This window comes from Podarcis tiliguerta (assembly GCF_965153285.1).
Source record: "Podarcis tiliguerta genome assembly, chromosome: 6".
NCBI classification, from domain to species: Eukaryota; Metazoa; Chordata; class Lepidosauria; order Squamata; family Lacertidae; genus Podarcis; species Podarcis tiliguerta.
In genome coordinates, this window is record NC_139539.1 from 88,498,468 (window position 1) to 88,525,477 (window position 27,010).

The 27,010-nt window shown below is 44.5% G+C and overlaps 1 protein-coding gene and 1 long non-coding RNA gene across 5 annotated transcripts in view; both read right to left on the reverse strand.

The window, feature by feature from the left end:
- The window catches only part of LOC310679787, a 70,586-nt gene that overhangs the window by 35,986 nt on the left and 7,590 nt on the right, over positions 1-27,010 (reverse strand). The window lies entirely within an intron of this gene.
- Positions 1-27,010, reverse strand: part of LOC310679786 (sterol O-acyltransferase 1-like) — a 114,301-nt gene that overhangs the window by 22,661 nt on the left and 64,630 nt on the right. For 2 of the 4 annotated variants that reach the window (XR_014512535.1, XM_083445436.1), the window contains exons 1-6: positions 23,615-23,903; positions 22,524-22,661; positions 16,120-16,178; positions 13,107-13,252; positions 12,972-13,031; positions 1,867-1,974 (exon numbers count right to left, since the gene is read on the reverse strand). Coding sequence is in view for 1 of the 4 variants with exons in the window: in XM_083445436.1 (XP_083301562.1) it covers positions 1,867-1,974; positions 12,972-13,031; positions 13,107-13,252; positions 16,120-16,178; positions 22,524-22,644 (494 nt within the window). In the remaining 3 variants the exon portion in view is untranslated. Of the gene's footprint in view, positions 1-1,866; positions 1,975-12,971; positions 13,032-13,106; positions 13,253-16,119; positions 16,179-22,523; positions 22,662-23,421; positions 23,543-23,614; positions 23,904-27,010 lie in introns of those variants that run through there. The other 2 variants (XR_014512536.1, XR_014512534.1) reach the window with 2 other exon arrangements.

A 27,010-nucleotide genomic window follows, 5' to 3' on the forward strand; every position in this document is an offset into this window, starting at 1 on the left:
AGCCTGGAGATGACCGTCGCATGGATCACTGTGGCCAGGTCGGGGCGGGAAAGGTAAGGGACCAACTGCTTGATGCGGCGAAGGTGGAAAAATGTCGCCTTGGCTGTTGCTGTAACTTGCGCCTCCATGGAAAGGGAGGCATCAAGGATTACACCCAAACTCTTAACGGAAGGCAATGGCACTAACTGGGCCCCCGCAAGAGAAGGGAGTTGGTCCCTCATCCCCATGCCATCCCGACCCAGCCATAGGACCTCTGTCTTCGAAGGATTTAGTTTCAATCGGCTCCCACGAAACCATCCAGCCACAGCTTCCAAACATCTGGTCAGTGTGTTCGAGTCGGTGTGGCCATCCATCAACAGATAGAGCTGAGTGTCATCAGCATATTGGTGACAGCCCAGCCCAAAGCTCCGGATAATCTGGGCAAGGGGGCGCATAAAGATGTTAAAAAGCATCGGGGAGAGAATTGCGCCCTGCGGCACTCCACACACCAAGGAGTGGCGCGACGACATTTCCCTCCCTAGTGCCACCCTCTGTCCCCGACCAGAGATAAAAGAGCACAACCAGTTCCAGGCTATGCCCTGTATCCCCACGTCTGCGAGGCGGTGGTCCAGAAGATAATGATAGACCATGTCAAAGGCTGCTGACAAATCTAAAAGGATCAGCAGTCCTGACCCCCCTCGATCTAGTTGTCTACGGAGATCATCTGTTAGGGCAACCAGAGCCGTCTCCGTCCCAAAACCAGGACGAAAACCGGACTGAAATGGATCCAATGCCAATGTTTCCTCCAGAAACCTACCAAGCTGTTCAGCAACCGCTCTCTCAATTACCTTACCCAGGTATGGAAGATTTGAAACTGGGCGGTAATTGGATAGGTCTAAGGGATCTAATGAAGTTTTCTTTAAGAGTGGACACACCACTGCTTCCTTCAGTTCCCCTGGGAATGTCCCCATGTCAAGGGACAAATTGATAATTTCAGCCAGGGGGGTCCGCACAACATCTGGACATTCCCTAATCAGCCAAGACGGGCACGGATCAAGGAGGCAGGTGGTGGGCCTACTAACTTGGAGGAATCTATCCACATCAGTAGGGAGTATCCGATCGAAATGGTCCAACACTGGACCCGAAGTCAGTCGAGGGGCCTCCAGTTCAGTCACTGTATCTAAATTGGCAGGGAGGTCACGGCGGAGCAACAGGACTTTCTCCGCAAAAAAGCTCGCGAATGCCTCACAGCTGTGGGTCGAATTTGTGCTTAGATTTGGTTGTCCTCCTAAGGATGTTAATGACCTAATTATTCTAAAAAGTTGTGCCGGGCTTGAGCTAGCGGATGCAATGGAAGCTGCAAAGTAAGATTTTTTAGCAGCTTTCATAGCCATCTCATAGGCTTTCATAAGCGTCCTATAAGATGTTCTTGAGGCTCCGTCACGAGTCCATCGCCATACTCGCTCTAGCCGTCTGAGATCCCGCTTCATTTTCCGGAGCTCCTCAGTAAACCAAGGTGCCAGGTTTCGACGGGGTCGCAGAGGGCGCTTAGGCACGATCTCATCAATGGCTGCCAAGAGCCGGTTAGAATCAGGCAGTGTATAAATCTTATGAAACAAATACTGAACTTAAGTATACACCCTTAAGGTTTTATATTGCACAGAACACTCTAAAGCAAGAAAGCAAACAGAGAGATACAGACAGATACAACCCCTACAGAGATCCAGGACCCCTTGGATAAGCACACGCATGTGGGGAAATTGTAGTTATTGTGGCATAGCCTGCAGCCTTTCAGTTAGTACTGGGAGGGCTCCACATCTTCCAAGACTTTGCATGCAGATACATTTTCAAACCAACCTCCAGCTGATCCCTTCAATATTTTCCTACCTTCCTTCATCAATGGAGTCTACTATGAGGGTGCTGAGAATGATCATGATGAAGAAAGCAATGAACACATGATGTAAGGTCTGGATGTCTTTCACTTCAAATAGCTCGCTGAGGAAAATAATTATAAGAAGTACATTAGAACATTTCGGGGGGTGGGGACAAACTCCAGGACTTCCAGTGATTAAACTTAAGAGCTGAAAGCAACAGGAATATGGTCAGAAGATTCGGAGGATATGGCCATGGCTTCCCTGGGCCATTTGCTTTTTTCCCTTCAAATGTAACATGCGATCACTCTTTTTCAGTGCAATTTCTCTGCATATGTTCTGCAAAATTCATCTGTCAACAAATATAAGGCCTTCACCACTTTTTAGAGGGGGTAGTATGGAAAGAGGTGCCGCTGTACAAGAGAAAGAGATTCCCAAACTGTTTCCAACAAGCAGGCAGGGGCGGAGCTTCATGCACCGGGGGACGGAGAGCAGGTGGGGGCGTAGCTGGCGTGTGTCCTGGGGGGGCGTGGCACACCATTTCTGGGGGCGCAGCTGCGATGGCACCCCACCGGGATTGCTCTTTTTCAACCTCTAGCCAACTAGGCCTGATACCTATTGGCCTAAACCAACCTCAACTCGCCTTCCTTCACATCTCAATCCATGCCTTCTTCAAGGCTATACTATTCTTATGCTCCGGCGCAATTAGTCACAACTTAAAGACATCTGAAAAATAGGGGGCATACAAAAAATATTACCAGCGACAGCTACCTGTTTAACCATCGGAAATCTTGCCCTTACAGGAACTCCCTTTTTATCGGGCTTCTATTCAAAAGATACAATTATTGAAACCATAAATAACTCCCACCTAAACGCCTGAGCCCTTATACTTACACTTTTTGCAACAATAGTAACCGCAACCTACACCTTACGAATAACTTTTTACGTCCAATTAAATACACCACAAACAACAACATCCATTATAAATGAAACACCCCTGACCCTTACTAACCCCATTATTCGTCTTGCCATTGGAAGCCTTCTAACAGGCCTAATCCTCATAGCCACTATTTTACCAACAAAACCAACTCCAACTATTATGCTAACCTCTATAAAATTATCCGCCATCATCGCCATCCTGCTGCTTTATGCAGCTTTTTTGCCTCCTTCTACACCTGCCACTTTACTTGTACTTACTACAGGTGATTATCTACTTACTATTATGTATATAGTGCATTAACTGATTTACCCCATGAAAAATTAAATATACATTATCCCAATTAGTGCCGTTGCCTTCCATTAAGAGTTTGGGTGTAATCCTTGACGCCTCCCTTTCCATGGAGGCGCAAGTTACAGCAACAGCCAAGGCGACATTTTTCCACCTTCGCCGCATCAAGCAGTTGGTCCCTTACCTTTCCCGCCCCGACCTGGCCACAGTGATCCATGCGACGGTCATCTCCAGGCTTGATTACTGTAATTCGCTCTACGCAGGGCTGCCCTTGAAGCTGACCCAGAAACTCCAGCGGGTACAGAATGCTGCAGCGAGGCTCCTCACGGGGTCTCTGCCATGGGAGCATATTCACCCAGTGCTTTTCAAGCTGCACTGGCTCCCGGTGGAGTACAGGGTCAGATTTAAGGTGCTGCTTTTGACTTTTAAAGCCCTTCACGGCCTAGGACCCTCGTACCTATGGGACCATCTCTCCCGGTGTGCCCCACGGAGGATCTTAAGGTCCATATATAGCAACACCCTAGTGGTCCTGGGCCCTAAGGAAGTTAGATTGGCTTCAACCAGAGCCAGGGCCTTTTCAACTCTGCCTCTCGCCTGGTGGAACGCTCTGCCTCATGAGACCAGGGCCCTGCAGGATCTGATTTCTTTCTGCAGGGCCTGTAAGACAGAGTTGTTCCGCCTGGCCTTTGGCTTGGAGCCAGTTTGATTCCCTCCCTCCCTCTCTTTCTTTTTTCTTTTCCTTCTCCTCCTGTGATGAGGCTACATTTTAATATTTTAATGTTTCAAGATTTTAATGTTGCATTTTTAAGTTGTGTTTAAGTGTGTTTTTAAGTTGTAATCATTCAACTTGTTTTTATTATTGCTTGTAAGCCGCTCTGAGCCCGGCCTTGGCTGGGGAGGGTGGGATATAAATAAAAATTATTATTATTATTATTGTTGTTGTTGTTGTTATTATTATATTATTATTATTATTATTATTATTATTATGACATAATTAATCCTGTTACATACATCATTCCCATTCTCATTGCTGTAGCGTTTCTAATGCTACTTGAACGCAGAATTTTAGGCTCTATGCAACTCTGAAAAGGTCCAAACATAGTAGGCCTTTTGCATTTTACAACCAATTGCTGATGGAGTAAAACTATTTATTAAAGAGCCCATTCACCCAACATATACATCCCCTATATTATTTATCCTGGCACCAACTTTAGCCCTTTTATTAGCCCTCATAATATGAACTCCAGTACCAATACCACACCCCCTAGCAGACATAAACATAGGCGTTCTATTTCTTCATGCCCTCTTAAGCATAATAGTCTACACAATCTTATGGTCCAGATGAGCATCTAACTCGACTTCCGGGTTGGCGCCTCTGGTAATGGCGGATTTCCTCCATCTCGGATGAATCTGCTCCTTGGAAACTAGGGTCTGACCGCCACGGCGAGGCGGAGACCCGCTAGAAACCACGGGCGGAAGAAGCCCGTGGACTTGGGATTCGGCAGGTACCTTTTGCGCCTCCCCTACTCACGGGGAGACCCGGTTTCAGGGCTCCGGAGCAACGTGGGGTGAGTGGCGCGGTACATCGAATCAACCGCTATTTTCAAGGAGTGAAGCCACATTGCTGTTGCCAGAAAGCGCCGACTTTTCCTATGGACATTTGGACTCTAAGTAAATATTCGTAAGTAAACAGAAAATTGGATTACCAAACATTTAAATTCGGCATTTAAACGTGAAGGTCTAAACAGGAAGTCCGCCTTCTGTTTTGTAAAAAGATCAAAGCAAAGACGTCGCAAGCTAAAGCCTGGGAAAAGTACTCTGTAAAGTACTAAACTTTCACCATTTAAGATATTGAATACCCCCTTGGAAGCAGAGGAAGAGGGGGGAACCTTTTGTGGACAATTTAAACCTGCAGGAGAGTGAAGGAGACGAGTTAATTTACCACTGTCTCGAGCCTGGGATCGGGCTGTCAAAAAGTTTTATGATCTGAAAAAAACTAACAATGGGGAATGGAATATATCCTGATGGACGGTTGAATTGAGATATATACTTTTTTTGCATTGCTCTTGTGTTACTTAAAAAGAAGAAAAGCTGAATAGTAATTTTGTTACTGGATTTTGATTTGGAATAACAAAAATAGAAACTGTTGCCTATAGAGGGAGCTTCTGAAACTTTTGCAACTGTTATAACTGCGAAGTGGAATTTTCCACTAAGAAACAAAGGCAGAGAAATAAGCGACCTTGGAAAGTCTTTGGATAAGAATGGAAAAACAAGAAGCTCTAGTGAACGCGCTTGATAAAATAAATGCTCTGTTGGAGCAACTACATGAAAAGACGGACTTGACGATAAAGAAATTGGACACTTGGGGACAAAGTGTTTCTGACTTGGAACAAAGTGTATCTGACTTGGAACAAAAAGTGAGTAATTCTATAGGAACTGCTCGGGATGTGATTCAGGAACCAACTTTGAAACAGCAAGTTTTGGAGAAGAAGATGGAACAAATTGTTTCTGCTCCTCAAGAAGAAATTCAAGTGGAGGCCCTGGCCCCACTGAATCAAATTGATGGACATAAGTTGAATTCTGAGGTGATGGAGTCTGAGAGCCAGAATTGGAGAGACAGTGCCCCGCTTGGACTGAATAAGGCAAGATGGGTAGATTATCTGTTGGAGGGAGGCACTGTGGGAAAGACTGGAAAAGCCTGTGGAGTATGCCTTGGAACATCTCTTGGATTACAACTTTGAATATGGAGCATGGGCAAACATGCTGAGATGGGATAAAGGAGCTCTTGAGAAGAAAGCCCTTTGGGACTTAATTTTTGGCACTAAAAGAAACTTGCAGGCAGGGCAGGGAGAAGAGTTAAGAGCCTTGGGCACAAGAGCACCAGGTTGATGAACTATATTGAATTGATAGAAAAGACTGACAAAATCCGACACCAGGGAGAAGAGACGGTGGAAGAAGATTGGAATTTTTAAAAAACATTATTTAGTATAATATTGTATAATTAAGGAATGTTGGGAGATGGTGGAATGAATCTATATGACTTTAGTTGAAATATGATAAGGACTTAAGATTTTAGGATTTAAGGGTTTAAGATTTAAGGTTCTTTCCCCCCCTCTTTATTAGAGTGAAGTATAGATAATTTTTAAGATGTTGATGGGAAGATAAGGTTAAAATGGATTAAGATAATTAAATGATAGTAAGCAGTGAAAGATGGAAAGAATTTGCTGACTTAATTATTAACTAGAATACAAAAAAGGGAGGTGGGAGGAGGTCGAGGAAATAAGCCATTGAAGGATAGAATTGTGAAAAATGGAAGGGTTTTTAAATTTTTTTGCTTTTTCTCTAGTGGGGTGGGGGGGTTGCTCTATGTATTTCTTAATTTCCACCCCCTTTTTATTGTATTTTTTCTTCCTTCTCCTTCTTCTGTAATTATTAAATTTCTAATAAATATCATTTAAAAAACAACAACAAAAAAACAAAACAGATGAGCATCTAACTCAAAATACGCCCTAATAGGGGCGCTACGAGCCATTGCACAAACAATCTCATATGAAGTTACCCTGGGCATTATTCCACTTTCAATTATTAGACTGACTGGCACCTTCACACTACACACCCTTACCATTATGCAAGGACACATTTGACTAATCCTACCCACATAACCCCTCGCAATAATATGATTCGTATCAACCCTAGCAGAAACAAATCGTGCACCATTTGATTTAACTAAGGTGGAATCTGAACTTGTCTCAGGGTTTAATGTCGAATATGCGGCAGGACCGTTTGAACTTTTCTTCCTAGCCGAATACATAAACATTTTGATGATAAGCACACTCTCATGTATTTTATTCTTTAGCCCTACCATAACCACACAAACAGAATTATTTACAATTAACCTAACAGCAAAAACTACCACTGGATTCTTATGGGCTCGAGCCTCTTACCTACGATTTCGTTATGATCAATTAATACACCTCCTATGAAAACAATTTTTCCCTGCCACACTAGCACCATACTTGTGGTATATCTCACTTCGAATCTCACTATCAGGGTTCCCGCCACTAAATTAATAACTATTACCAAGCTGTGTGCCCGAGAAATTAGGGATTACTTTGATAGAGTAAACCACAGGGATTTATAATCCCTCACCTCCTCTAAAAGAATGGGATTCGAACCCACACCTGAGACTCCAAGACCCTCTGCTCCCACTATACTACCTTCTAGTAAAGTCAGCTAACAAAGCTCTTGGGCCCATATCCCAAAAATGTTGGTTAAACCCTTGTAGCCTTATGAGGCTTTGCCCTCGGGTGGGAAAAAATATTGCGCCCGGGAGAGGGAGTGGGAGTCAAACAGACACTCAAGGAATAGTTTCGGAGAAAACGCTTTATTTCTACCATCCATGAACTGGTAGAAGGAGCAAGTGTGATAGTTCACAAACGAGCACGGGTTCACAGCCATTTGCACAGAGTATATATTTCCCTTCCAGTTCCCTCCCCTTTCTCCTCCTCTTCAGGAGTCCTGCCCCATGAGTTCCCCTGAGCATGAACAGAAAGCTCCTGTCTTGGGACTCTTCCCAGGAAAGGGGGGGGGTGAGAAGCCAAGGGGTTTCAGAGTGCTCAAGATGTTGCAACTGAATGAAATAAAGTCAGTTCTCAGACTTGAGTATTCTTGGCAATGACAGAGCCTACTCATTAGCCTTTTGAAGCCTTCTTGTACTGATAAAAGAATAACATTTTTCCTATGCATCTTGTGAGAAAACAGAGGAAAACTTTAGCTGTGGATTTTTTAGAAGACAGAAATGAATTTTGGACAGTTTTGAGGCCTGGTTGAGGGGGTGACTTCGGGCCTAGGTGGGGTCACCTGTCATCACCTCTTTCACCCTTCCTTTACTAATGAGCCCCTACATCTTATCCATTTTAATTTCCAGCTTGGCCCTCAGAGCTACCATTGATTTCTAGCCTGAAGTGGACTAGAATTAAACACCCTAGTCATTAACCCAATCCTGGCCAAACAACATCATCCACGAGCCACTGAAGTCGCAACAAAATATTTTATCAATCAAGCAATGGCCTCATCCATCATTTTATTTTCAAGCATTCTTAATGCGACACACTGGAATTTGAGATATTACTCTACTCACCACACAACCAACCTCCACCATACTAACAATTGCCCTAGCCATAAAATTGGGCCTGGTTCCAATACACTTCTGACTCCCAGAAGTCATACAAGGCATAACAACTGCTCTAATTATTGCAACATGACAAAAATTACCACCAATATCTCTACTATATATAACTTCTAATCAACTCCCAACAACAATTTTATTACTACTAGCTATTTTCTCTACCTTAACTGGAGGATGATCTGGACTAAATCAAACCCAACTATGAAAAATCATAGCATTTTCGTCAATCGGACCCCTAGGCTGAATAGCTGCCATCTCCCCTATCTGCCAGAAACTTCTTCTTCTAACCTTAATAATTTATCCATTAATAACTACCTCCATGTTCCTAATTTTCATCACTTCAACTGCAAAAACCGCCAAAGATTTTGGAACAATATGAGTAATCTCTCCAACACTCTCCACCATCACAATAATTACCCTTATAGCATTAGGGGGACTCCCCCCATTAACTGGCTTCTTACCTAAATGATTAATTCTAGAAGAATTAACTACCAACCACCTCATCCCTCTAGCAACTGCCCTGGCCTTAACCACTTTACTAAGCCTAATATGTTACATGCACTTAACTTATACTAAGCTTCCCGTCTTGGCCGCAGGAATTACAATGCTACTAACAGATCGAAACCTAAACACATCATTTTTGACCCAGCAGGAGGAAGATACCCAATTCTCTACCAACACCTATTTTAATTTTTTTTGGTCATCCAGAAGTATACATCCTCATTCTCTGTGGCTTTGGCATAATTTCCCATATCGCCACATGCTATGCAGGAAAAAAAGAACCATTCGGCTGCATAGGTATAGTGTGAGCCATAATATCAATTGGCTTTCTAGGCTTCATTGTATGGGCCCACCACATATTTCCCGTAGGTATGGACATTGACACCCGAGACTATTTTACCTCAGCCACAATAATTATTGCCATTCCTACTGGAGTAAAAGTATTTAGTTGACTTGCAACCCTTCACGGCGGAACAATTAAATGGGATGCCGCTATATTTTGGGCCCTGGGATTCATTTTTTTATTTACGGTAGGCGGCCTTACAGGTATTATTTTAGCCAACTCCTCATTAGATATTATTATTCATGATGCCTACTATGAAGTTGCCCATTTCCATTATGTCCTATCAATAGGAGCTGTATTTGCAATTATAGGTGGATTTGCCCACTGATTTCTGCTCTTTAATAATAATAATAATAATAATAATAATAATAATAATAATAATAATTTTTATTTATACCCCACCCTCCCCAGCCAAGGCCGGGCTCAGAGCGGCTTACAAGCAATAATAAAAACAAGTTGAATGATTACAACTTAAAAACGAAATTAAAATACAGCATTAAAATATTGAAACATTAAAATATTAAAATGTAGCCTCATTGCAGGAGAAGAAGGAAAGGAAAAAAGAAAGAGAGGGAGGGAATCAAATTGGCTCCAAGCCAAAGGCCAGGCGGAACAACTCTGTCTTACAGGCTCTGCGGAAAGAAATCAGATCCTGCAGGGTCCTGGTCTCGTGAGGCAGAGCATTCCACCAGGCAGGGGCCAGTGTTGAAAAGGCCCTGGCTCTGGTTGAAGCCAATCTAACTTCCTTAGGGCCTGGGACCACTAGGGTGTTGCTATTTATGGACCTTGAGGCTCTCCGTGGGGCATACCGGGAGAGGTGGTCCCGTAGGTATGAGAGTCCTAGGCCGTGAAGGGCTTTAAAAGTCAAAAGCAGCACCTTAAATCTGACCCTGTACTCCACCGGGAGCCAGTGCAGTTTGAAAAGCACTGGGTGAATATGCTCCCATGGCAGAGACCCCGTGAGGAGCCTCGCTGCAGCATTCTGTACCCACTGGAGTTTCTGGGTCAGCTTCAAGGGCAGCCCCGCGTAGAGCGAATTACAGTAGTCAAGCCTGGAGATGACCTTCGCATGGATCACTGTGGCCAGGTTATGCTTTGCAGTCCTCATGAACAAAAATTCAATTTGGCATAATATTTACTGAAGTCAACATAATATTCTTTCCACAACATTTCCTTGGATTAGCGGGCATGCCCTGACGTTACTCCGACTATCCAGCGGCTTCTGCGATACTGTTTCATCAGTTGGCTCCTTAATTTCACTGACAGCAGTAATTATAATAATATTTATTATCTGAGAACCTCTGGCATCTAAACATTAAGTACTTACCCTCGAATTAACAAACACAAACTTGGAATGACTTCTCGGCTGCCCGCCCCCATATCATATCTACGAAGAATCAACCTATGTACAAACCTCAAGGGAGGGGTGACTTGAACCACCTCTAACCACTTTCAAGCCAGTCACACAGCCTCTTAAGTTTCTCTCCTTATGAGGTCCAAGTAAATAAATTACATAGCTCTGTCAGCGCTGAATTATAGGTCAATCAAGCCTATGTGGCACACCCAGCACAACTAGGCTTCCAAAATGCAGCCTCCCCCATGATATAAGAACTTCTTCACTTCCATGACCATGCATTAATAATTGTTGTTTTAATCAGTGCCTTGGTACTATATATTATTAGTCTTATATTATCAACAAAACTCACACTAATACTATAGATGCCCAAGAAGTGGAAATAATCTGAATTATCCTCCCCGCAATCATTTTAATCCTAATTGCACTCCCCTCCCTCGAAATCCTTCATTAAATAGATGAAATTAACAACCCTCTTTTAACTATTAAAGCCATTGGCCACCAGTGATACTGAAGCTACGACTATACAGACTATGAAAATCTGCTGTTTGACTCCTACATAGTCCCAACATACGACCTACATCCCGGAAATTTCCACCTACTAGAAGTTGATCATCGAGTTGTAGTCCCAAGAGAATCCCCTATCTGAGTTTTAATCTCAGCAGAAGATATCCTGCACTCATGGGCAATTCCAGCACTCGGCATTAAAACAGATGCAGTCCCAGGTCAATTAAATCAAACAACCTTAATTACATCTCACCCGGGCCTATTTTATGGCCAATGTTCAGAAATTTGCAGATCAAACCACAGCTTTCTACCTATTGTAGTAGAATCAACACCCCTCAAATACTTCGAAGCATGATCTAAAACAATAATCTCCTCATCACTAAGAAGCTAATTTACAGCACTAGCCTTTTAAGCTAGAGAGGGAAATCTTCTTCCCTTAGTGACATGCCTCAACTTAACCCAGACCCCTGATTCCTAATTTTCATGCTAGCCTGAGCAACCCTTATTGCTGTAATAATGACATCAGGGCAAGTCCTTTGCCCATGCAGTTTGAAATCAAAACTGGGACAAGGCTTTGCAGGCACCAATGGTCAACTGTGCCAGCAAACCTAGTTTCCTGTGCCTGCGTGGTTTGAAATCAAATCACGTAAGCAAAGGCACAGGGCTTCGTTGGCACTGCCAATCAGCTGATTGGTGGTGCCAGCAAACCTGCTTTCAGCAGGGAACGGCATCTTTACCTGTCCCACAGGTGTACCCAGTTTGAGGAAGGTGGCCTTGCGGGTCAAATTAGGATGCCGGAACAGGCCAGAAACTCCACAGAGCTGCTGTAGACCACATTTCACTTGGGCACTCTCCCATTTTGCACCAACTGAAGCCTTTTGTAATCCCCACTCCATGCTATGTAAATATTTGGGTCTCACAGGCTTAGAGTGCTTATTATTCCTTTATTATTAAATTGATAATCCCACCTGGCCTGCAAAGGAGGCCTGGAGAACACAGGACTGTATCATATCCAAGCCTGAACCTACATGGGCCAAGGTACCATTCCGTTATGGGTTCTCCTAGGCAGTATATAAAAGAAGTTAGGGACAAACTTTATTGGAGAACCAGACCACCCATGAGGAGTTTGGATTACCCAGCAATAGACATTCTATTCCAGGCATCCCCAAACTCGGCCCTCCAAATGTTTTGGGACTACAATTCCCATCATCCCTGACCACTGGTCCTGTTAGCTAGGGATGATGGGAGTTGTAGTCCCCAAACCAGGGGTCTGCAACCCGCGGCTCTGGAGCCGCATGTGGCTCTTTTACACCTTTGCCGCGGCTCCGGGGCGGATACTAGCGAGGGGAGGAGGCGCATTGTGCGCCCCACACTCCCCACTGTGGTGGGCACTGTACTGGCTGTGACGGCGACGTCACCTTCCCGCCCGCTGTCAGATCGGAGGGCAGCGGCGCGCATGCTTTAAATGTCGCAATGGTTTTGCGGCTCCCAGGTTTTTTTTCCTTCAGAAATGGGTCCAAGTGGCTCTTTTTGTCTTAAAGGTTGCAGACCCCTGCCCCAAGCAGTTGGAGAGCCGAGTTTGGGGATGCCTATTCTATTCTGTTGACCAGTTTCACAGAACAGCCTCTGTGAATCCAGAATCCAGCCACATCCAAGTTAGAATTTGGGATGTGCAATAGCCAATTGGCTAGAACAGGCTTCCTCAACCTCGGTCCTCCTGATGTTTTGAGACTACAATTCCCATCAACCCTGACCACTGGTCCTGCTAGCTAGGTATCATGGGAGTTGTGGGCCAAAAACACCTGAAGGGCTGAGGTTGAGGAAGCCTGGGCTAGAACACAAGGTTAGGAATACCAACTTTCAGTCTACACAGTATAAAAATGAATGGGATCTACTGGGAGGGAGAAGCGAGATGTGCAGATACGCCACCCAATGGATCAAGGCAACTTTAACTTTAGCAGGGGCTCTAGTAAAATTTAAAATCTAATTAATATACTCACTCCAAGACAGACTTTCTAGCAACAAAAACTTTTCCGTGTTCTGGAGGTGCTCTTAATTCCCTGTGAAAAGAACAAATATTCAGCAACAAATTAACATATCAACTCTGCTTCAGGCTTAGCCAAGAACCAACATACTTGTTTTTGAAGCCACCGTCTTTCTCTGAGCACACGGCTGAGAAGGCAGGGGGTGAAGTCTCAAGCTGCACAGACTTTGCAATCAAGCCATTTATGAATTCTGTAAAGTGGCTGTCGATCCGCTGCATGAAAGCTGGCTTCATTTGCTGATAAAATTTGGAGGGAGGAAGGAATAAAAAAGAGAACACCTTAAGTATACAGTGGTACCTCGGGTTACATACGCTTCAGGTTATACACTCCGCTAACCCAGAAATAGTGCTTCAGGTTAAGAACTTTGCTTCAGGATAAGAACAGAAATCGGGCTCCAGTGGCGCAGCAGCAGCAGGAGGCCCCATTAGCTAAAGTGGTGCCTTGGGTTAAAAACAGTTTCAGGTTAAGAACAGACCTCCGGAACAAATTAAGTACTTAACCTGAGGTACCACTGTAATTGATAAGTATTGCCTGGAATTTGCCTGCTAAAATGACATATTACTCTTTACCTTCAAATGCAAGGCTGACTTCCTAACACCATGCTAACAACAAATCATGAACGTGTCTCATTTCCTGACAACTGACGACATATTCTTGGACCCCAGTCAAAGTCACGGCCAGTGAGGACAATGGTCAGCGCTGATGGGATTTCCTAGTCCAGCAACATCTGGTTCCCCATTCCTGGTTTAAGCCACCTATCAGCAGCTCCCCAAGAATGAGGAAGCAAAGTAGCCAACTGCAGAGCCTTTCTAAGAAAATCATAGTTAGCCTAGCTGCCTCCCATCTTGCTTACACTCAACATATTTGACAGAAATCTGACCAGAAAACTGACTTGTTCTGCAAGAGCTTTTTGTTTTGTTTTTGTTTTACTAGTCAAATACCAACCATATGCAAAACACATTCTATTAGTCTATTAAATTTAAGGAAAGCTGAGAAGTCCAAGAACAGGATATAAGAAGGCACCATGGTCACCCACAAAATGCTCAGTTCTGGTTAACTCTGCACCATACACACACAGATTCTTTAAAAATGAACAGCTAACAGTTTAATGAAGTTCCTTTAGAGGTGGCGCCCTGGCTAGCAGAACCCAACAAAAAGGTCTCTCACAACTCTTCCCAATGGAGGGAAGAATGTCTAAAGAAATTAAACAGGGAAACACATTTCACTTAGGATTTCCCACGCATTTTTAGAAGTTTAGCACTAAGATTGCTTTGATGTGGCATTTTATTTGGGTGGCAGGGGCAAGGGCACGGAGGGCTCCGGACATGGAGCAATGGATCCAAACTACAAGAAAGAAGATTCCACCTAAGCATTAGGAAGAACTTCCTGACAGTAAGAGCTGTTTGACAGTGGAATTTGCTGCCAAGGAGTGTGGTGGAGTCTCCTTCTTTGGAGGTCTTTAAGCAGAGGCTTGACAACCATATGTCAGGAGTGCTCTGATGGTGTTTCCTGCTTGGCAGGGGGTTGGACTCGATGGCCCTTGTGGTCTCTTCCAACTCTATGACTCTATGATTCTATGATTCTGGGCTGCTTTGCTCAGCGCAGGGTGTTCACAAAGCACAGGGTGTTTTGTTTGTTTGATTGATCTGCCATTGCCGCTCCACACAGTCAACAAAGAATGATGCCAAGAGAGAGCGAAAAATAAACAAAGAGAAAAAACCAAGAGAAGGGAAAGCAAGCTACAGAGTTTGGGCTGCACAGGGCAAACAGCACCTGGGCAACAACAGAGTTCTTGCTTTCAATGTAGCCCTGGGAATTTGGCTGGGGAATGAGGTCACCTGCTGTTATCCATTCACATATTGCAGACACAGCCCCAAAAGGAAAGGAATGTGTGTACTTTGCGGCTCCTTTTCCCTGAGGCAGTTGACATGCTGGCAACACCTGTTGGGCTTTGTTGGGCTTCACTGCTGCCCCACCTGAAACTAGGAAGATGTATCCTGCTCTCCTCTATCTGCTCACTACCAGGAAAAAGTCGGTAGGTGGATAAGCCGATTCCCAGGGAAGCTTCTCCACCATCCTCCCACTAATTAATTCCTGACAAGTTCAAAGACTCAAAAGGGTACCCAGCAATAGTTCCAGAGCCACATGTGAATCCTCCCTACAGTCCAAAGCAGTAGCATGCCGGAACAGCCTAACCCCACAGCCTTCCAGTCCCAGTTTACAAAAACATGGATATGCAGCTATTGTGGCTCTAGCTGCACTAAATACGAGCAGCAATGCTTTGGCTAGTGATGGATAGCCAGTCTGTGAGACTTTCTTCTTCTTAAAATAAAAGAGTTTTATTTTTCACATACAACAGCAAATATCTGAGAACTTATCTGATTTCTTATGCACTCACAATTCTCTTTTGTCCTGCTTTTTCTTTTAATGCAATTAAACACACATTTTTCTCTCAAGATTTCTAAATGCATTTTGATATGCTTTCTTAGCGAAGAACTGGAATATTTGAGAAAGGTGGAAGTGGGTGAATGGTTTAAGTTTCAATCTGGCCAGGAGGTGCAGATCAGGTTGTTATTGTTGGCATCCATCTGTCTCAAGAGACAATGGAGTGTGCCTCCGGGGACCAAACCAAATCAGGTTATTCATACTGGAATTCACAAAGAATGAATTCCTTAAGCATCTCACTTGCTAACAGACTAGAGGATGAAAGCAGCCCATCCACCTCCTGTGCCCTACAACAGCAGCTGAAGGTTTCTACGGCATCAGAGAAAAGCATGAACATTTGAAGGGTTGGGGATAATAAAAGTACAAAGGACTGTAATGGTTCAAATAAAATAAAATGTCAGAAGCCCTAGTTTTGATTTTCTCAGGAAGCATGATTAGATAGTTTAAAAGAGCTCACAGGAAAGTGAGCATTGCTTACGATTTTTGCATTTGAGGAAATCTTTCAGCAGCCCCAGACTCAGTGACTCCCAATTTACAGGATTTAGGATTTCTAACAGGCCCATTCTATGCATAGATCTGTCACAAATGGGAGGTTTCTTTTGCTGTCTAGGGATTCCTCCTTGTCAACTCATATTAACTACAATTCAGATAAGTTTACCTCAGCCTCCACCAAAAGCTGCATCTTTCGAGTGACCGAATGGTCAACGTCAACATGACCTAAGAGGGGGAAAAACAAACCGTTGCTGTATTTTCAATGATAAATACAATAAATAAATAAATAAATAAATAAATATAAGTTGTCCGCAAGTATGAAAGGCAAAAAAGGAAAAGCATGCAAACTGGAAATTTAAAGTATTTTAATATCGGTGCTGCAAATAAGTCCACAAATGTTACTAGCCCTCAAAATTTCACTTATTCCCCTACCCAGAGGTACCTGTATTAGTTGTCCGCTACTGGCCAAAAGGAAAAACAACCTATTCCAATTTCCAAGGCTTCGCTTCCTAGAGTGCATTAAAACCATAGTTAATTGGGGCAGATCATTTAAACTTATCTACCCAAACACTTCCTGCCAACCTAGCAGTTTGAAAGCAGTCAAAGTGCAAGTAGATAAATAGGCACTGCTCCAGTGAGAAGGTAAAAGGCGTTTCCGTGCGCTGCTCTGGTTCACCAGAAGCGGCTTAGTCATGCTGGACACATAACCCGAAAGCTGTAACGCCCACTCCCTCGGCCAATAAAGTGAGATGAGTGCCGCAACCCCATAGTCGGTCAAGACTGGACCTAATGGGCAGGGGTCCCTTTACCCAAATACTAAAAAAAAGGAGGTGCTAGGGAGAAGGATTCTAGCCTGGCCACCTGCCGGACATCTGTATGATTCAACCGTCCATACACCGCTTGCCCCCTGCACCCTCAAGTGGTACAGCCCAGTCACCAGTTCACCAGCCAAGTGAGAACAAGACGGCAGAGACGGTGCACACAAGACATTCAACTGTGACAAGACGAGTGTACAATGCATAGAAATAAGTTTTTCTGAAAACAGAAACAAATTTGTTTCTGCAGAATTGCAGTTAGATGGTTCTTCTTGAAATTCCTCTCATTAAACAATCATTCAGCAATTGTATTTGGGCATATCTTGAACAAAATTCCAGCCAAACTAGGGAAGGGAACATTCATATTAATCAATGAAAAATAAAAATGCTTTTTATTGATGAAATCCCCTTTAGCTTGGTTTTGCTGAGCTCTAAGTAAGCGTGTAGAAATGTGCCAGGTATGCCTGAGGTTCTGCTTTAAACCACCAGCTTGATAAGTGAAGAACTTGCTATGTGAACTATTGAGCTTGCTATATTACTAGGATGATAACTTGGGCAATGCTTGCTTAAGCAATGTATGACAAAAAAAGGAGTATCAAAGTGCAGCTGCCTACAAGTTGATCACGCAAGAGCATGTTGATCACAATGTGCATCCCTCAGGAGTTGGCATGATGGGTGCCTTATGATATAAAGGCCACGTATACTAGAATGCTAGGGGACGCGGGTGGCGCTGTGGGCAAAAGCCTCAGCGCCTAGGACTTGCTGATCGAAAGGTCGGCAGTTCGAATCCCCGCGGCGGGGTGCGCTCCCGTCGCTCGGTCCCAGCGCCTGCCAACCTAGCAGTTCGAAAGCACCCCCGGGTGCAAGTAGATAAATAGGGACCGCTTACTAGCGGGAAGGTAAACGGCGTTCCGTGTGCTGCACTGGCTCGCCAGATGCAGCTTGTCACGCTGGCCACGTGACCCGGAAGTGTCTGCGGACAGCGCTGGCTCCCGGCCTCTAGAGTGAGATGAGCGCACAACCCTAGAGTCTGTCAAGACTGGCCCGTACGGGCAGGGGTACCTTTACCTTTTTATACTAGAATGCTATAATTGGAGGTGTTGAATCTTTCTGTGTTCTGTGAAGCTATAACTGTTTCCTTTCACATGTTTTGCTGTGGTCTGAGCTTCTTGCACCCCACAAGAAACTGTTTTCTCCTCCAAGTGTGGGACCCCAATCATCAAACAGTAAACATCAAGTAAACAATAAAAATACACTAGATCACTAAACTCTGGCTGGATGTAGACACATCAAAGAAGTGTTTCAGTTTAAAGCATTGTAAATTTAAAACAGGTAGAGAAAAACAGGACTCCACGTTGTCATCTGGTGGCAAAATGTTAAATTGCACATACAACACATATAAATTGCTTTTTCTCTATCAGTCTAACTGAGTCCTCTGATAGCATGTCTTTTTGAAGGGGAAAAAAAAACAAAAAACCATCCCTGGAGCATACTGTACTTACCGGTTGTTAAATCCCTGGTTATGGCACCACAAGATTCATTAAATACAGATCGCTTAAGATGAAAAGATGGGCTTGGTTACTGCTCATTACACCTAACGCTCACCACCTGTCATTGCTATCATTTCAGGTGAAGCTTTGCTTTCAAAAAGTGAAATTTTATCCTGGGGAGGGGAAATTAGGAGGGAAATTAGCATGATATGTCTTTGATAAATTGTTATGCTGAAATTCTTAATAAAAATTATTCTATAATTTCAATTTCCCGCTCCTCCACATGCAGCTGCTGGGTGACCTTGGGCTAGTCACACTTCTTTGAAGTCTCTCAGCCCCACTCACCTCACAGAGCGTTTGTTGTGGGGGAGGAAGGGAAAAGGAGAATGTGAGCTGCTTTGAGACTCCTTAGGGTAGTGATAAAGAGGGATATCAAATTCAAACTCTTCTCTGGGTATTGAAGGTTGTCTTTCACAACAGTCAGAAATGCGGTGGCCTCAGCAATTAGTTCCAAGTCCTCCACAAAACGTACTGTATCATTGGCACTGTGACAAACATCTTTGAACATCATTTATTGCTACATCACATACATTGCCAAAGGTATGTCTTAATTACTGCAACAAATATTAATTAATTGTTGCAACAAGCTCTGCAGACATGTGCAAACAGGATGGGTAGCCACTTGTAACAGGGAAGATGTGCCGGAAATGTGCGCACATGATGCCTCCCTCTTCAGTAGTTTCTGATGGGCATAGTTCCAAGAGGCAGGAGGAAAGAGGCTGCTTATTTATGTTCCGCTGTGCATACAAGACACTCCAAGCACCATACGCCTATCATATCATTTTCAACATATCCCTCTTTATCTCCAAGCTCAAGGGGGCTGCAGCAGGGACACTCACCTGGAACGATGATGCAAGTGCAATTTCTCCTTGCTGTAGGCATGGAATACAGTGGTACCTCAGGTTACAAACACTTTGGGTTATAGAAGTAGTACCTGGGGTTAAGAACTTTGCCCCAGGATGAGAACAGAAATCGCACGGCAGCGGTGCAGCAGCAGCAGGAGGCCCCATTAGTTAAAGTGGTACCTCAGGTTAAGAATGGTTTCAAGTTAAGAACGGTCCTCTGGAACAAATGAAGTTCGTAACCAGAGGTACCACTGTACCTAGATGCATCTTATATCTTTTTGTATCATCACCTACTTTTGAGAGGCGTCTTCCATGAATACGGTCTTAAGAGTTAAAAGTAGGATTCCGTTCTGGTTGCTGTTGCCAATTCCTTCTTTCCCAATGTTTCCAGGCCACAGATCAAAATCTCACCCAACTCTTGCATTAAAATCACCCAGGAGGATGATTTTATCTTTCTTAGGCATCTCTGTTAAGATGGTATCCAGCTCCCTGACCACTAGCCATCCTGGGAGTTGGGAGTCCAACAATATGAGGACAAGCGGTTCTGCATCCCTGCCAGCTATGCCTCTCACCCTCGGAGCCCTCTGCAGTGATTTTAATCCATATAAACAAGATGGGAGCAACTACACGTCATCCTTCTGTGACAGAAGGATCTAAAAAGCCACGTACCTTGGCAAGAACCTTTGGGCAGTCACTGCCAGCATGGGCTTCCCCTCTCCAACAGCTAATTGCCCAGTTGGAAGGTATCATGCAGAGACATCAGCACACACACACACACACACACACACACACACCCCACTCTGCAAGCCCTTGAGCCCTTGTAGAATGAAAGCTTTAAAGCAAAGCACACAGACACCATTCAAAGAAATTGTTTTGGGAGATTTGAGCCTGCTCCTACATTTTAGTGATTTTAGCCAATGAGTGAAGTCAGAGCTGTGACTGGCAAGTGCTGGAAAGAAATTTATCACACAAGCAATATCCATGTTGCAGAGGGAGTACTGTGCCTGAGGAAGCATGGGCTACTACCGCCCTGCAATGTAGCCTATTGTTGCTATACAGTACTAAAATTACAGGGGAATCATAGAATTGCAGAGTTGGAAGGGACCACGAGGGTCATCTAGTCCAGCCTCCTACAATGCAGGCAGGAATCTTTTGCTCAGCGTGGGGCTCAAACCCACAACCCTGAGATTAAGAGTCTCGTGCATTACCAACCGAGGAGAAGGCAGAGAAGGAGACAGAAGTGCATGACAACCCTCCAGACTCTTGTGAGGAGGAATTTTAGGAAAACCAGGCAGGGGCCTGTTAAACAGATTGCAACAGCAACATGGGGGTGGGAGGAGGTGATTAATTGCTTTCCCACCCATGGAGGGGAGCTTGAGGGTGGTTGCTGCTGGTGTGAACACTTAAACGGGTATATTCACATCAAAGGCACAAAGGCTTTTTTTTACTCAAGAAAAGAGTGGCCATGTGACCTGAGTTAATAACATTGCTAAAGTTTTTTAAACTTCATAACCAACAAGAAATCCTGATGGAATGCACTGGTTGCTTTTTATCAATTTAATCCTGAGTTTATCCAAGTGTACAGAGGAGGGCAACCAAGATGATTAAGGGTCTGGAAACCAAGCCTTATGAGGAACGGTTGAGGGAGCTGGGTATGTTTAGCCTGGAGAAGAGGAGATATGAAAAACCTTTAAAAATGTGGGCAGTTCCAGAATTTACATCATGTAAATGCCAGGGAAAACCATTTTAAGTTGGCACCAAAGGGAAAGGACTATATGTGTCCCACTGTTACTACACAATGCGCTGTTCCTGGCTATGGAACCTCAAGAAGCACCTCTCCTAACGATCTTTACAACTGGAGATAAGATACATGGACATAAGAGGGTTCATTATGCATGACAAACTCAACATGTCCCAAAATGGGATTCCATAAACAATTATTTTGGAATTTACATTGATGGGTATTCCCCGCCCCCCTTTACACTGCCTTTCAACACCTAACATGGAGTCTTTCAAGTCTATTTTGTTTAGGACATCAAGTCAAGGAATTTGTGAACGAAGTAGTAATGATACAAAGGAGTACTTAAGAGAAAAGTCTATGAGGAATAATATCAGTTTTCTGAGCAAGGTGTCAAGCTGCTTGCCCAGGAACGTAAAGACAAGGGAATGTTTCTTACTGCCCGCTTTTTATTCAGTATTTACAGAGAGAGGCTATAGAACCCAGCCTCTTGGATAATGGCATTGTCCCGAGTGAATCTCCACCCCACCCCCCGTCTCTCCCACTTCCTCATTCGCCATTCGCATCGTCTCTCCTACAGGTGCTGCTACGTGTCCTCTGTCTTTCAGCTCTTTGCTCTCCTACTTTTAAGGCTCACCGGGTTCTGGGAGATGGAAGGTCTGGGATGCTTTCTAATAACAACCTGTCAGCTGAGTGTTGTTCTGTCTCTCCCATGATTTCCCAGCTTTCCCCCTCATCTGCCTCTGAGCAGACCCATTGGACATGGTGAATACTGGAAACAATCCATTATTTAAGACCTGAGGAAGAATTCGTATTTACTGTACTTCAGAACTTTTGTTCATTTGCAGATTCAAAATAAATCCACTGATAAATTCTTATATTTATTCAGTTAGGATTTCTGCAGTTACTGATAAAGAAATCTCATAATTACATCTACACCAGGGATTGGCAACCCGCGGGCAGGGAAAGGGTGGTTGGGCGAGTGGACCTCATTCTGCGCACACAAAGACTTGGTGGAATCCCACCTGACCACAATAACGTGGTCTGAAGAGCTACTGCCTGTCTGAGTAAGCAGTACTATGTCAGATGAACTGCTGGTCCAACTCAGTAGAAGGCAGTTTCACACCCAGCTTGAATCTGAGTAAACAAGCTTAGCAATGAATGCCAGTACAGTATTCACATCTTGAGGCAAATATCTGGTAGCTGTTGAAACAAAAACTACAACACGGATAATTTAGGTATAGATACGTTTCCTAGTCAGGTCATAAAAGTTCTCTAGAAGAATCCCCTCCGGTGGCTTCACAAATCTGGCACACAGCTAAAAGAAAAGTAGTCAGGGAACAAATACAGTGCTAAGGTCAAGTTATTAGCACAAGGCAAACACACTCAGAACTGGCTGAGTACCACGTTGAACTACACCACCAAAGATACATGCACTTGGTTGTAGTCTACAAAGTTTGATTCAGAGTAAACCCGCTGAACATGGTGAACACTGGAAACAATTGGATTCATATTTACTTCAGATCTTTTGATCACATGCAGATTTAAAATCATTTCACTGCTTATCATTTCATCTGCTAAATCAGATAAGATCTCTGCAGTTACTGATGAAGAAATCTCACCATTGCTTGATTGTGGGATAGACCAGTCTGCTTCATGCCTCTTTGACAAGTCTTCTTTCTCTTCTGCAGTCTCATAAGTTGATCGGCGATTCCTGACGGAGATATTTTCTTCACCCACCATGGTGTCAGGCTAACACACTGCAGAGGAGAAAACTTACTCTTATGAAGTACCTCAGCTTTTTATGACCATGCACTTATCGTTCTTTATTATATGATGTATAATTATAATCATTCTAAGAACCTCAGTGCTCTCTGAAACTTTCTTTTACAAAATAAGTCCCTAGGCCTCCTGGCTGCCAGAAAACATTTCTAAATACACCACTTCAGACTGATGAAAGTTGTGAAAGTAGAGGATAGGGTTTGTTCAAAACCACAAACTGTTCCCTTCACTCTCTGAATCAGCCTCTCTCAATCTTGGTTGGGTCCCCAGATGTTGTTGAACTACAATTCCCATCATCTTTGACCACAGGTCTTCCTAGGTAGGAATGATGGGACTTGTATACATCTCAGGATGTATGGTTAAAAAGCTGCCTTAAACTTGTATCTTTCAAAAGATTTGTTTTGGTTGATTATTAATGGAAGTTAAAATTGCAGGAAATGTTATCTGACCCGATCTTTGTTCCTTTAAAATCTTCCATAAGGATACGATTTCGCCACTTGCAGCCCTTGTGTTTAAGGTGACATCTCAGTTTGGTGGGATAAATCACACACACACAGCACTTTTTTGCTGCCAGTTCTGATGATCCTTAACAAACCTTTTGCCCAACTACACAGCCCTTTCCCCCAAGCTGTAATTAAACCAGAAATCAAATAACCAAAGTTTTCCATTTCATCCAAGTTAGAAAACTATGGCTCCCACTTCCCAGCTTGGAACCCGGTGGGCTCAGCCTTTACGCACGGAAAGGAGAGGAGGAAGAGGGAACCAGCAGGCTTCCTTCGCTCCTTCTCCTCTCCCCGCACGCCATCGCTCCCTCTCGAGGGCGACCGGGGAGATTCAGGAGGGGTACCTGCGCCCCCTCTCCCGGCCCTTCGCCGCCCCTCGCCCTTCGCCCCAGTCCGAGTCCCATCACCACCGTCCCCGGAGCGCCCACCTGAGTCTCCGTGTCTCTCTCCCCCTTGCGTCTTTTGCAGCTCCGCAAGCGGAGGGAAGCACTATATGGCCGAGCTCCTCCTGTGCCTTCGTCAGGGCATGTAGGCGAAAGAGGAGGAGAAGCCGGAGGAGGAGATGGGAACAAGATACGTCGCTGCCCCTTTTGGAAACAGAATGGTGGACTAAATCACGCAGGAGGAACCTTTTGTCCTCCAGATGTTGCCAAAGGACAACTCCCAGCATCCTTGGATATTGGCTATGCTTGCTAGAGCTGATAGGAGGTTGGGAGCTTTGATGTGAGGTTAGGAGCTTTGATAGGAGGTTGGGAGCTTTGAGGATGGGAGGTTGTTCAGCAACATCTGGGGGGACAATGGTTCGGCACACCTGGGCTAGTTAGCTAATCCAGCAGTGCTTATGTTTCAGTCGAACAGTGCCACCTAAAGGCACCTTGCAGAAAACTATACAGTTGGGAGATAACGGTAATGATTTAAGGCAAGCTGACGCAGGAAACTGTCCCACGGCGTTTAATACAGCTTGTGCCAAGGGAAGTGTTCATAGAATGGCAGCCAACCTCATGAGATTTTTTGTGGAATTAGAATATGGCAACCCCATTTTGGAACCAGGATATGGCACGCACCTTGTCACACGGGGCAGCCAAAAAGGGCAGTTTTAATGGTAGAAAACAGCAGACCCATTGCTAGTCTGTAACATGGGGACAAGGGCACTAACTTGTGCAAGCTGCTTTTATTTCTATTTTCGATTAAGATATATGCTTATTGTAAACCACCCTGGAATCTACTGGACAAAGTGTTTTAAATAGTAAATACAGGCTCCACACACACTATATGTGGGAAATGACTTAACTGGTTATCTTGTATGTCTCCTGAATCCTGCCTTCTGTGTATTGCATGGAAGCCATTCTTTTTACAGGAGGTGATAATTAAAGTTTGCTGGTAGCACAAAAGCCCTGTGCTTTAGGTCTTAAGAAGTCAGGAATGTCATGCATGCCTTCCAGGTCACATTTAAGATAAAGACGAGCACCAGGGTCAAGAGAGTTCATAGGGGAATACACTATATATCAAGTTATGCCAACTTTGTAAACACTATGAAACTCCACATCGTCTTCCTTCAGGAAGTATACAACCCAATGATAGGAAACAAGCTCCCAAGTGAACCCTGCTTCAGCCAAAAATGGGTGGCATCAGAATGAGGAAAATCTTGCATAATACTTAGTAGAAGAGAGCTGAATTTTAAAGCCACAACAGTACTGAAAGTTATGCCAACTTTAATGATGCCACAGTCTACAGAAATAAACCATAGAATAAGTTCAGATTGGTGAACATCATGACAGGCCAAGCACAAGCCATTTTGCATATACAGTGTATGCCTGCACATATTGTGTCTCTTTAAACCAAAACACAATTTTCCAGGCTTGTTTTGTACCTTGCCAGCACAGAGTCTTCGGTAGACCCACAGGTTGACAACCCCACCCCCTTGCTTTGGTTCCTATTCCTTTAACTGTAACATGGCATGTAGGAATTAAGCATAAGAAGCTTTTCACATTGCTCTGCAATTGCATGATAGGTTGGTAGCAAGAGGAATCATTGCAGGAAAAAAAAAGGGAAAGAAAAGAACTAGTAGATGGCAACCCTACATATCTCAAGAAGGGGGCAGTGTAGCTCCTTCGCAAAGCTTGCCTCCACCCCAGGCCAAATGATCTCATACTACCACTACAAATTTGCCTTCCCAAAGCATTTGGCCTCCACACAGAGCGGCAGAAACAAAGGGGGTTTAGTGGGGGGGGGGGGAACCCTGATATATTGGCTTGCCATCTGTTGCCATAGATGAAAACATCTGAACTAGGGCATTCTTGCCCCAATCTCCTTGCACTGCTGTTGCATTCTTTTCCACTATTTGAGCAAAAACTGAACCTACTACCACTACATTTACAGCAACAAAGCCTGCAGAAGAGCAAAGAATGAAGCAGCTAGGTAGCCAACAGCCTAGGACACCCCTGTTAAAACATCTGCACTGGTTGCTCATTGGCCACATGTATCATTATCTCTCAAGTATACATAAGGTGCCATTAGGTGGCGGTATTTGACTGAAATATAAGTGCAGGTGGATTAGGTAAAGGTAAAGGTACCCCTGACCGTTAGGTCCAGTCGCAGAGGACTCTGGGGTTGCGGCACTCATCTCGCTCTATAATAATAATAATAATAATAATAATAATAATAATAATAATATTTATTTGTACCCCACTCATCTGGCTGGGTTTCCCCAGCCACTCTGGGCGGCTTCCACAAAGACCAAAAATACACTAAGATGTCACACATTAAAAACTTCCCTGAACAGGGCTGTCTTAAGATGTCTTCTGAATGTCAGGTAGTTGTTTATCTGATGGGAGAGCGTTCCACAGGGCGGGTGCCACTACCGAGAAGGCCCTCTGCCTGGTTCCCTGTAGCTTTGCTTCTTGCAATGAGGGAACCGCCAGAAGACCCTCGGCGCTGGACCTCAGTGTCTGGGGAGAACAATGGGGGTGGAGACGCTCCTTCAGGTATACTGGGCCAAGGCTGTTTTGGGCTTTAAAGGTCAACACCAACACTTTGAATTGTGCTCGGAAATGTACTGGGAGCCAATGTAGGTCTTTCAAGACCGGTGTTATGTGGTCTCGGCGGCCGCCCCCAGTCAGCAGTCTAGCTGCCACATTCTGGATTAGTTGTAGCTTCCGGGTCACCTTCAAAGGTAGCCCCACGTAGAGCGCATTGCAGCAGTCCAAGCGGGAGATAACTAGAGCATGCACCACTCTGGCGAGACAGTCTGTGGGCAGGTAGGGTCTCAGCCTGCGTACCAGGTGGAGCTGGTATAAAGCTGCCCTGGATACAGAATTGACCTGCGCCTCCATGGACAGCTGTGAGTCCAAAATAACTCCCAGGCTGCGCACCTGGTCCTTCAGGGGCACAGTTACCCCATTCAGGACCAGGGAATCCTCCACACCAGCCCGTCTCCTGTCCCCCCAAAACAGTACTTTTGTCTTGTCAGGATTCAACCTCAATCCATTAGCCACCATCCATCCTCCAAACGCCTCCAGGCACACAGAACCTTCACTGCCTGCACTGGTTCTGATGTGAAAGAGAGGTAGAGCTGGGTATCAAATGCATATTGATGGACACCCAGTCCAAACCCCCTGATGATCTCTCCCAGCGGCTTCATATAGATGTTAAAAAGCATGGGGGAGAGGACGGAACCCTGAGGCACCCCACAAGTGAGGGCCCAACACTCATCCCCCAACACCACTTTCTGAACACGGCCCAGGAGGAAGGAGCGGAACCACTGTATAACAGTGCCCCCAGCTCCTATAGGCTGAGGGAGCCGGCGTTTGTCCGCAGACAGCTTC